The sequence below is a fragment of the Musca domestica genome, unplaced genomic scaffold, assembly GCF_030504385.1.
Source record: "Musca domestica strain aabys unplaced genomic scaffold, Musca_domestica.polishedcontigs.V.1.1 58, whole genome shotgun sequence".
Lineage (NCBI taxonomy): Eukaryota > Metazoa > Arthropoda > Insecta > Diptera > Muscidae > Musca > Musca domestica.
In genome coordinates this window covers 1993592-2005617 of record NW_026712360.1, presented here as the reverse complement: position 1 = coordinate 2005617, position 12026 = coordinate 1993592, and the positions used below count along the sequence as shown (strand labels likewise).

Here is a 12026-nt window from a genome sequence, read left to right as displayed (position 1 = left end):
TAAATATTGGTAAACATTATTGCCATGCTGGGTAGGGATGTGGCGAGAAAATAATACTAGTAAACATATTTGATATCACGCATGGGTTTTTCTATTTGGATTTAAGAGAATTTGAAAAAAGTGTGTATGGGATCAAGATTAACTCTATGTTTTAATAAATAATTTACATTTTTTAAGGTGAACTCAAAAAATCATAAAAATGCTGAGACGATTAAAATATAATTTTTCAACAGAGAATCTATCCTAAAGGCCCCAAAATAAACGTAATCAGACCTTTATATGCCTTATAAAAAAAATATTTTTTGTTTTATCCTGTTTAACTCCTGCTGGATATATTTGGAGCCACTGGCGGACAACACATCATGCTTTAATTCGAATACGATTTGTACAGTACAAAATTCTGGAGTACTTTCATGGTTTATGGCAAGAATAAAGTAAACTTTGTGACAAAAAAAAACTGGTGTTTTAGCCAACAACCAGTACTGTTTTATTACGATTTGTTGTACAACAATATATCCGCCAAAAAATCATGACAAAAAATAGTAAAGCATTTTTCATTTTAACTACTTTTTTACAATTAATCTTGCTGACATTTTTATTTGTAAACAGACGGGGTATGTTTAAAGAAAAGAAAAGAAAGTTTTTGTTTTTTTGGAAAGAATGGAAACTTTACATGTGTTAATTTTGACTTATCAAGGCGATTGCTGAGACAAATCGTTTAGTGCGTTGTCGACCTACGTAACCCTACTCCTAGTGAAAAATTTTAATCGGCGATCACTACTTTCTCAGGTATTTGCCGCCGCCGGTTGTGTCGGATGAAAATCTCCACCAAGCACCTGGAGAAAGTATGGCGCGTCGACATATTAATACAAGATTTTATTAAAATTTCAAAACATTTTGATATTTCTGAAAAATAAATTCTATTCTTATTTATTTTCCTTCTGATCTGCAGCAAAACATCAGCATCGCCGTTATAGCTGACAGTTCTCCGCCGCCGTGTGGTGATGAGCTCGCCGCCGACGAAAATATTGTCCCACTACGTTATCTGAGTGGAATTGGGTTTTTTAATTTTTTTTATATGTTAAACATTAAAATAGTTAAAATAGAATAACTCTGACAATTAGTTACCACAGGTGCTATAAGAAATTTACGATTTTATTAATCTAACAGTGGGAGCCGCCCATAAACAACTAAAGCAAATGCTCACTAGTGTTTGGCCGGATTGTGGATTGTCGGTCGGCAAAGAAGAGAAACACTAGGCAGCAGCAGCAGGCCATAGAAAAATCCTGAACATTTGAATCTGCTGCTTGCAAAAACACCATATATAAGCAAATAAACAGTACTGCAATCGGGCAAGAAAGAAAAAGTGACGCATTGGATTCCTGATCCCGTGTGGAAGTATTGTTTTGACACAGGTTATCTAACATAGAGTAAGGACGTATTTACAAATCCCAGACCTCCCACAAGCAAGAGTAGTGAAACGTGTAGCAGTGCATGCATTTGCGGTGGCGCAAATAAAGCTGCAATCAAAATGGACAAAATGGATGTGTATGATGTTAGCGATGATTTGGTCAAAAAGCTAAATGACTGGAAACTTATTGGCATTATATCCGGCAAATTTAATGAATTAAAAGAAAATCATTCGAAGGTGAGATTTATAAATAATAATAGAGAACAAAATTGCTTGCACATAACCAAATGTGGGGTTAGAAAATTTATTGATTATTTTTAAATTTGTTCGTTGGGATAGATCAAAATTCCTTATATATTTAGACAGTGCGACGTGCATAAAAATTCCTCTCAACCAAAGAAGTAGAAAATATAGTTATTAATTTTATTTATTTTATATTCCCAGGTAAACTTTGTACTACACGCCTTAAAGGATTTCAAATATATTGAAAAGATTCGGCTAAATGTAAAATTACGGGAAGAGAAATCGAATAAGCGCAGCTCGGAATATCGTATGCTGGGAAATGAACAGTTCTCATTGAAGAACAAAAAATACTTTCAGGTAATGCAGTCGAAATAAATACAAATTTCACGCACATTAATATTCTTTTATCTCATTTAGGCCTTGGAATTGTACAACAAAAGTATTTGCTATTCCGAACCGGGTTCTGAGAATATAGCCATTGGTTATGCCAATCGTTCGGCTGTACTATTCGAATGGAAACGCTACAAAGAGTGCTTGGAAAACATTGAATTGGCTCGCAAAGCAAACTATCCAGCCAGACTGATGCATAAATTGGATAAACGTGAAAAAGATTGTCGTAAACTTCTGGAAACTCAACCACCCGATGTTCAGCCCTATGATTTTCAAATGGAATTCGAGCGACATCCACAAGTGCCCAATATTGCCAGCTGTTTGGAATTGAGAGAATCAGCCGACCAGGGTCGGTACGTTTGTACGAATCGTGAACTGGCCGTGGGGGATTTGATTGCCACTGAGGAACCCTTCTGTTCAACATTACTGCCGCCCATGCGCTATATACGCTGCGCCACTTGCAAAGTGGAAAACTATCTCACTTTAATACCCTGTGAAAATTGTTGTTCCGTAATGTTCTGTTCGGAAGAATGTCGGGAAAAGGCCGTAAACACTTTTCACAAATACGAATGTCCTGTCATAGATTTCCTTCAAACCATGTTCAATAAGATACATGGCATTGCCCTGCGTGTATGTTTGTCAGCCTTGGAATTGTTCCCTACCATCGAAGAGTTAATGGCCTTCTGTGAAGATCCGGATAACCAGAATCGTTCTGCCTTTGATTTGGATTATAATAATTTCACAGCCAAGGAACATTATAGGGCCATACATGGCCTTGTTACCAATCAACATCTGCGTTCCGTATCGGATCTGTTTCAACGTTCTGTTGTGTGTGCCGTGCTTAAGCACTTTATGATCAATTTTACACCCCTTAAGGAGTATTTGGGCGGCGAAGAGGGCGAAAACTTCTTTACAGAATTGCTGTTTAGACATTTGCAGACATCACCCTCGAATATGCATGGCATTGATTTGGTGGAGCAGGTGAATGAGACTAAAGACGATACAACACATTCATCGGGAGCGTTTGCCTTTTTGTCATTGTTGAATCATTCTTGTGCTCCGAATATTGTGCGCATATATAAAGGCTGTAAGGCGTATGTATTTGTTTTTCGTCCCATAGAAGCTGGAGGGGTGCTCTACGATAATTATGGGTAAGTTGAAAGATAGCCATTCATTGTTAATTGAATTGTAATTGTATTTTTCTCTTCTGCAGAGCCCACTTTGCCATTTTACCCAAATCAAAACGCATCGAAACCCTTTCCATACAATATCGTTTCACCTGTAAATGTGAGGCCTGCGAAAATGATTATCCAACATTTGTAAAACTGCAACGCAAAATGTTCGTACCCTATGTCATTGATGAAACTCACACGGCAAATCTCATAGCATATGACTTTAATTTTGCCTTGAAGAACTATCGCAAATATTGTGAATTTCTGACAAAACACGGTGACAATTATCCCTGCCATCAAATTAGCTCTGCCGAAGAATATCTAAAAATGGCTTTGCACATTTTAGTGGATGCTGTTCCTTTGAAGGCGAAGATGAATCAAAGTGCCAACTTTTGGGACGCCTCCGAAGCAAAGTATAGAGCCATAAAAGAAGATCTTGAGGAGTCATTAAATGCTGATATCAAAACCAATGCCACCGAAGTTAAACCCGAAGTTCAAAAACAAATAAATGCCTGAACAAAACAAAAAAACGCAGCCAAGCATTTCTTTTAGAACAGAACCATAAGAACCCTAAAGAAAATACTTACGTAGGTTTGAAAATCTACAATAAAAAAAGAAAATACGTGAACGTATTTCAAGGAGAAGAAGAGAACAAGCAACATATATCAAAAACTTCGCATCGATCACATAGAAACAAAAAAGAAAAAGAAAAAAGAAGAAACAACTTTGCATGTAGTCTTTTTTAAAAGAAACAAAAACAAATAACAAAACATTATTCATGTGTTTCCTTAATTATTACACTTCTAACACTGCGTTGCATTGCTTCGGAAGTACGATCATATACACAGTAATTGTTCGCTTTAACATACATATATACGACTTTTTATTATTATTATTTTTTTATGACATAAGTAAACCATTTGTAAATCGTAACGATTATTTTTTTCTTTGTCTTGTTTAAATTGAAAAAAAAGAAAATCTTCCACTCAAAAACACTTTAAATATTAATTATTTGCAAAAGAATAAGATAATTACATTTGATTTTTTTAATTAATTTTCTCTTTCTACTCTTCAGCCACCTCTTGTGTAATACTAACAGCAAACAATTTCGTTAATTGTAAAATAACAAAAAGGAAAAAATATAACGAATTGAAAAAAACAAAAAAAAAAATCTAAAAACCTAACAATGTAGATTTCACTTAGGGTCCAATGGCAAATTTAAGATAAATTTAATTTATTGAAACTATCATTTGTTGGCATTTGTCGTTGCGTTGGAATGGAGGAAGAAGATGCCGGTCGTGATGTCTCCAAGTGCTGGCGATTATAGGTGGCATTTAGATTAACAAATCCACCTCCGCTTCTCTCACTCTGTGTGGCATTTTGGGAATTTACATCCAAATCTTCGAATAGAATATTGCATTGTTGTAGATTCTTTTCGAATTGTTTTTGGAACTCTTTGTAATGCAAGGGCTTAAAGTCTTCCGAATCCATGCCTCCCACTGCTCCAGCAGCTGTTCCTCCTGTAGGGCCCGGAGCATAACTCAACATATCGGCTAATTGATTAACACAACTTGCCGATGTGGACATTGGTGCTAGTTCTTGTTTTCTCAGCTGGGCAATTTCACTACTTTTGTTATAGATATTATCTCCAACTGTTTCTTTAAATTCATTAAAATATGATTGGTCCACATCGACAAAAAATGTACCATCCAGAGCCTGGAAACCCAAACGTATTAGTAGCGATATTTTCGTATGAAATGCCTCCAGCCACAGCTTATTGGTGTAGTAGATGTTATTCTGTTCCTCATCTGTACAGGAATTCCAAAAATCCAATAGAGTATTTTTGGCCACGTCAATTATTTGTGAGTGTTTTTCATTTGGATACAACTGATTGACACCGGCCAAGTGGCGAAAGGTTATATCCATTAGCTGATATTGATATTTGGTGTGAAACAATTGCCATTTATAAATCATGGTCATTAAATTCCATAGCTTGCCCATGGATACATCATCCAGGCGCATTAGCGAGCAGGTGGCAATATCTTTAAGCATGAATTTACAATGTTCTTCGCTTAGGCATTGGCCTCCCGTAGTTGTAGAGCCCACAATAAGGGAATTGATGAATTTCGGTTCCAACAAAACCGATGTTATGTCATGTAGGACTGTAAAGGAGAAGAAGTTATTAATTTTCTTTGAAAAAATATGAATTTTCTACCTTGTATTGACTTTTCTTTGGCAATCTTCTGGGCCTGCAAACGTTGATCAATCACAAAAAGCATTTCACAGCCCAAGTTAACAATAATAAATACATTAGCTCTGGGATTATGTGCCGATGATGGCACTGATGTTAATGGTGTTAGGGTTGTTGATGGGTCAGGCGATGCCATTTTTTTTAAATTTGTTGTTGTTTATTCTTTAAAGTCCAATGAGCGTCGAAACACGTCCACGTCCTGTCACAAATCAATGAAAACTATTCTTACTGGTTCACTTCTATCCTAAACAAAAACGGAAGGTATTAACATGAAAGGACAAGGGGCAATGTGTCGTTGCCCTATTGCTATGGAAACCGCAACAGTGTGTTGTTGTTTTTGTTGTACTAAGAAAAAAATAATATAAAATAAGTTCAATTAAATTTTTTTTAACCAACAAAGATTTGCTGATGTGAATACAACAAATATTCAAAAATAACTAATTTTGAAAAAATATATGAAACGTTCGATTTCCTGAATACTCCATGAAATTAAATTACATTTCCAAATGCCTTTCTCTTTTCGGTAGAAGACGGTTTGGAAATAGTTATTTTTTTAGAAATTGTAGAACATATGTATCTGACCTATGCAATAACCCTATAATTGTTTGTATGTAAAAATACCTATTGCAAATAAAAGCTAGTTGAAAAGCCAAACAATGTTAAATTGTTCTGCCTATCTGATTACAAAGGACATTGTGCCAACTTATTATACCAAAAATACACATAATCCAATTAAGTGGCACTTAGTTCGAAAACCATGACCTTTGTTAACATTCATATTTTGAGTCAAATATTCGAAATTCGCACACACAAAACTTCACCAGAGAAATAAACTAAACTTTTTTGGTGAAATGTGGTTACGATAACATGATATTTCCTCATCCATCTTGCTACTTAGGAACTGCTTTTGTTCTTTCGTGTATTGTGTATTTTATTCCAATCAATTTTCCTTCTAAATAAAAACGCTACAATTGGACAACCATCTGTTTGTTTTCCTAAATTCTCCCATGTTTGTCTGATAAGTGGGACGAGTTCAGTTGAAGGCTAGACACATATACTGAAGTAATTATTTTATCATAAAAAAATACTGCCACCAGTTGATACAATTTTCCATTTGAATATTAACAATCAATCAATAGATAAGTTCCCACGCCATAAAAAGAAAAATGTAAAAATACTAGTGATTAGAAATAAAGTCATTTGTTTGTGGGGGTAAGGGATACTTTCAAACCACACGAACAAGTTCCATGTCTCAGGTCCTTTAACCTTCCAACCAAAACTGGGGGTGGTTGAAATTTTGACTCCGTTTCATATGAAAGACATTAAATTAAAAAAACAATTTCTGATATTACCCGATTTTTAATTATAGTACTTTAATAATTATTACCAGAGGAACAAGTGAAAAATATTCATGGAAATATCCATTTCAAATTCTTATTTATTTCAATGATGAATGAGATATTTGGCGCTTTTTAGGCGTCCCTCTCTCCGAAAAACTACAGTCTTTACTGAAGAGAGAGAGAGAGGCTGGTATAAATCGTTCTTAACACGATAATTTTGCTGGTAAATATTACATTTTATATTATGGTATTTTACTTAACGAAAACTCTTCTTCTCTCTTTTTTAAAGTTTGTATTAATTTTTATTTATTCCATTCAATCACATAATTTAAATATCTATGAAAAAACGGTTGCCTGGCACATAGATTATCGATATCTTGCATATCGATTACAGCAAGAACAGCTGTTTATGTTTACATCTACAACTCTTTCTTGTGCGGTCATTACACGTTGACTCCCCAACAAAATAATGTCCACGGCCAGCGGGAACGAGGAACGTGATATTAATGATCTTTTTGACGATATAACACTCGCAGAAAATCATCTAGTGGAGGCCAGCTATAAGGAGGGCTTTGCCATTGGCTGTCAAGAAGGCAACGACGAAGGCTATAGACTCGGTTATGCCCAAGGAATACAGCTGGGTGAAGAATTGGCAGAGATATTTGGTCGGGTTGTAGCTCTTCAACAACAGGAAACACACACTGAACGTGTAAAACGTTGCCTTGAACAATTGCGTACATCCATTGAATCATTCCCCCGGGACAACGACCCGGAAGCTGATATTATTGGTGCCGTGGAAAATATTAGAATTCTGAATAAGAAACTACTCGTGTTAACCGGACGTGCCAAAGGTTCTACATCGACAGAAGCTGGCAAAGCAGAAAAGAAAGATTTATCCTTTTAAAAATGTCAGCTCCGCAAATCTGTAAACGTCTCGATGCCATTTTAAAGTTCATGGAACCCTATTGGCCATGGGTAAACTGTCACATGGTCAATTTTATAACTGACAATCATTGGACCAATTTTGTGCCCAATGAAATACAGGAGGAGCTACAAAGTTCTGAAGCCATACATGAATGTATTGAATCAGTTTTTTGGGCGGAGGCATTCAGTGCAAACACAAAATTCACCGAAACCGCAGCATTTATTCAACGAACCCAGGCCCAGTGCCTTGAGAGTTTTAACGAAATTTTATTAACAAAAGATGATCTGGCCAAATGTGTACTGTCAAAACTCAGTACGGAACAGGCCCAAAATCCAATTAGCATTAAGGAATTTTTAAGTGAAAAGAAGCGACATGAGGTATGCCAAAGAATTTCTGGGTATTTTTAAACATTTATCTACATTTAATTCCAACTAATACAGGTTGAAATCACAGCCAATCTAATAAACGACTTAATTCGGGGTACCGAGGCTGGCAATAATGCAGTCATTGTGGATGCAGGAGACGGCAAAGGTTATTTATCTTCACGCTTGGCTTTGGAATATGGCTACAATGTGTTGGGTATAGACAGCAATCCCTCGAATACCGAAAATGCCATGGAAAGAAACAAAAAACTAAAAGTAAGCCAAATTTCCTCAGTCCATTTCAACCATTACAACTTAACAACTTTTTTATAGAAAGCTTGGAATGGTCTTAAAGATAGAGCAGAATTGGAGTCAAAGGGCATAACACCACCAAGACGGGGAAGACAAAAACAAAAGACAAACGACAACACCAACCCCAATGTTACAGACTCCGACAATTATAAAACAGTGGAGAAATTCATAACTACAGACCTCGATATAGCCGGTCTAATTCATGATTATTTCCCCGAATTACCTGAACAACAAACCGCGGTGTGCTTGACTGGTCTACACACGTGTGGTAATCTTGCATCCGCCTGTTTAAAATTATTTCATCATCAAGAAAAATGCAAAATTCTCTGCAACATTGGCTGTTGCTATCATTTGCTAAAAGAAATGTACTCTGGACAGGAATTCTTTGGCAACAAACATATACTGGACATGAATCCAGAAACTGGGTTTCCTTTGAGTTCATACCTGCAAGAGAAACGTTTATCTTTGGGAAGAAATGCTCGCATGTTGGCCGTACAATCGACAGATCGTACCAAAACCAGTAAAGAACTGCCAAATATCTCCCTACTCTACCGAGCTCTGTTTGAGATACTGGTTTGTGAAGCTTTTCCGGAAATGAAAGATGCCGTTCAAGTTGGTAAATTGCGAAAATTCAGCAATTTCGCTGAATATGTAGAACTGTGTAAAAAGAAGCATCCCTGTTTGGAAGTTATATCCCCCGAAAGAATAACAGCCATTGCTGCCGAAGGTGTCAATCATAAAAGTCATTTAGACATGTTTTATCTGCTACGCATGACTTTCGCTCCTGTTTTGGAAAGTATTATAGTTTTGGATCGCCTGCTTTTCTTGTTGGAAAATGGCCATCAACAGAGCTATGTTGTGGCTGCATTTGATGCTGTTGTTTCACCTCGACGTTTTGCAATAATTTCAATAAAAGAATAATACAACTTTTGGTTACCAAAAATCCAAATTTCTTATTGTGTTTTATTAATTACAAGAATTTAATTCTGAGAAAAATATACCTTACAATTAGTGTTTCTTGTTCTTCTTCTCCTCTTCGTATTTGTAGTGCAGTTCCATGCAATCAGTATTGGAAATATTAATCCAGCCGTTGGGTGTCATGTGATAGACACGGACAATACCACCCGAGTAGGCATCACGATAAGTGGCATGGTAAATAGCACGACGACCCAATTCTTGAGCTGCTTCATCCTCTAGATCCCAATGGTAACCAGAATCCAAAACACCAAAGGCATATATGGAACCACTGCCAACCGAGAAAACATTGCCTGGGGTACGTGAACCTTCAGAATCAACATAGTATAGGCCGGGACCTCTCTTGTCATAGCCAGCCAACATCATGCCCATACTCAGACCCATGCCTTTGTATTCATGTGCAATATTGGCCATAATTTTACTGGCGGCTGCAACAGAAATGCGTTCCTTGTTCCTCAGCTCATGTAAACGGCATTCCTTGGCCAAAACACGATCCCAGTAAACACAATCGGCAGCACCACCAGCCAATGTGCCCAACAAGAATTGATTAATCTCCACAATTTTCTTCATGGTCTGTGAACCAATGAACTGACCACCAGTGGCACGGGAATCCACAGCCAATATAACACCTCCCTTGTATTTGAAACCCAATGTTGTGGTACCATGATCAAATTCAATTTTGATGCCTGTCTTATCACTGCTCGCCTGGATTTTGTTTAGATTTTCAACGGGATTCTCGAATGGTGGTGCCTGCAAAACGTATGGATTCATTAGATTGGAGACATAACGTTGACTTTCTTGCTCCAAATCGGATGTGGTAAAGTTGCGCATTTTCATGTAAGGCGCATCGGAGATGTTGCAAATTTCAGCCAAAGCCATGATTATTTGTATTTATTCTTAAAAAAATTGAACAATTTGCCGGAGTATTCCTTCGTTGGAGAATGACAAACAAGAAATTTGGTTTGCTAGTGATTGGCAATTTTTTGCATTTTCGATTGTTTGCGTTATCGATAGTTTTGATTTCATCGAAAGGGGGAAATTTAACAGGGTACCAAAATGAAAGGCGTTCAACGTTGTTATGTTTTTTTAAAACTTTAACATTAAATATTTAATTGGTTCTTAATCCAGAAACTGGACTTTGAAACCCCACATTAAGGAGAGAAACATTTATCTTAGCGTATTCTTGTTCTTATATTGGCATTTCAATCTACAGAACATAGTAAATAGCAAATGATACCGTACTTTCAGTCATATCTCAATTAGAAAAAGTAGAACAAAGCTTCCTCCTAAATACATTGTTTACTTAACAAAATAAAGGTAAAAATACATAAAAAGCTTATTTGACTGGTTTCACTGGAAAAGAACAAAGGAGTGTAAGGCCTAAAATCGAACTAAATCAACCTAAGCCTCCTTTGTTGACTTAAGAAAGTCAAAAAATGTTTTATGTATTCTCACCTTAAGGCTCCAGTATAGATTTTCACCTTTCCTAGTTTCTTTGAAGTTTAATAATTTTCCTAAGGAAATTATGTATTATATATTATTGATTATTTTATCACGTATATTCTATTTCAAGAATTTTGATGCCAATAATAAATAAATGTTTTGTTGCTATATTTTTTTATTGGTAAATCTAGTAAAAAAAGAGGAATTTTACATTCGCTCTGAGGGAAACGCTTTGCCCGGAAAGTACGGGAAAGGAAATCTAGTAAAAAAGCCAATCAGATGCGTCTAATAGTAAGAAGTAAGTATAGTAGTTTGTGTTCCCTCGAATTTTACCATGTCTTTAAATGAAAGCTAATGCCATAAAGTGCGTCTGGTTGCATTTCCTGCAGGAATTGTCTAAAAACTTCTTTCTTAGAGAGATAGGTAGTTTTATTTCCATTTCAAGCTGTGAAAATAAAACAGTCATCCTTGCAAAAACTTGCAAACAATCAGCTGATTTGTCAAAACAAACAAAACCATTTTTGCGCCATAAACAAAAAACATTTACATCTGCGATTCCGAAAATAAAGATGTTTTAAAATTGTTAAACCAACGGAAGAAGAAGGTGAGTTTCAAGTAAATGCATTGGTAAAATTGGCCAATTCACAATTTTTAAAAAAGATAGTTTATTGACTGCTGAGTTATCTCAACCAGTTTTTATATACCTATAACATGACTTGCTAAATTTTAAATTCTCAATACATTCTTTTGATGAGATTATCTCTGGAATTACTATTATTTGCACACACACCCACATATACGTATGCGTGTAATTTTTACATGATGTAATAAACAAATAAACACAATGTTTTGTTTTCCTCTTGTTTTGCAATATGCAATTGACGAAGTAACTGCGAAGCAGTGTCAAATGCAAATAGCAAACAATTAAAGTGATAGACATTTGGACAGATGAATAATTGATACGTGATAACACACGCTGCTAATATTAATAAAATATTAGACAACATTCTATGGTTCTGTCGGTTTTGTTGTGCATGCATTTGCGCTAACACATTTTGAAATGACCGGTAAAATAATAATCTACTATCATTGCACTTTGTTGACGTTGATTAAATAAGAGGGAGGTATTAAGTGATTTTGTTTTGAAATGTTACTTTTACAACAATCAAGCTTTCTTTAGGGTATGCAGTGTAGAATTCGTA

The 12026-nt window shown here is 35.8% G+C and overlaps 5 protein-coding genes across 5 annotated transcripts; 3 read left to right on the top strand and 2 right to left on the bottom strand.

Moving 5' to 3' along the window:
* Positions 1-1024: 1024 nt before the first annotated feature.
* On the top strand, positions 1025-4395 carry LOC101899252 (SET and MYND domain-containing protein 4). Its single transcript, XM_005188671.4, has 4 exons — positions 1025-1648; positions 1856-2011; positions 2072-3195; positions 3258-4395. Exons 1-4 carry the CDS (start codon positions 1532-1534, stop codon positions 3730-3732), a joined length of 1872 nt encoding a protein of 623 aa, XP_005188728.2. The 5' UTR covers positions 1025-1531; the 3' UTR covers positions 3733-4395.
* A 31-nt stretch (positions 4396-4426) lies between these two features.
* LOC101899601 (uncharacterized) lies at positions 4427-5856 on the bottom strand. Its single transcript, XM_020038618.2, has 2 exons — positions 5432-5856; positions 4427-5378 (listed from the first exon to the last, which is right to left on the bottom strand). The coding sequence occupies exons 1-2, from the start codon at positions 5601-5603 to the stop codon at positions 4435-4437; spliced, it is 1116 nt and encodes a 371-aa protein (XP_019894177.2). The 5' UTR covers positions 5604-5856; the 3' UTR covers positions 4427-4434.
* A 1031-nt stretch (positions 5857-6887) lies between these two features.
* Positions 6888-7711, top strand: LOC101898734 (uncharacterized). The gene is made up of 2 exons (XM_005188668.4): positions 6888-7030; positions 7097-7711. Exon 2 carries the CDS (start codon positions 7277-7279, stop codon positions 7709-7711), a length of 435 nt encoding a protein of 144 aa, XP_005188725.1. The 5' UTR covers positions 6888-7030; positions 7097-7276.
* Positions 7712-7713: 2 nt separating this feature from the next.
* On the top strand, positions 7714-9355 carry LOC101898899 (probable methyltransferase-like protein 25). The gene is made up of 3 exons (XM_005188669.4): positions 7714-8109; positions 8173-8370; positions 8428-9355. The coding sequence occupies exons 1-3, from the start codon at positions 7714-7716 to the stop codon at positions 9325-9327; spliced, it is 1494 nt and encodes a 497-aa protein (XP_005188726.2). The 3' UTR covers positions 9328-9355.
* On the bottom strand, positions 9334-10352 carry LOC101899080 (proteasome subunit beta type-5). The gene has a single exon (XM_005188670.4). The coding sequence runs from the start codon at positions 10258-10260 to the stop codon at positions 9415-9417; it is 846 nt and encodes a 281-aa protein (XP_005188727.1). The 5' UTR covers positions 10261-10352; the 3' UTR covers positions 9334-9414.
* Positions 10353-12026: the final 1674 nt, after the last annotated feature.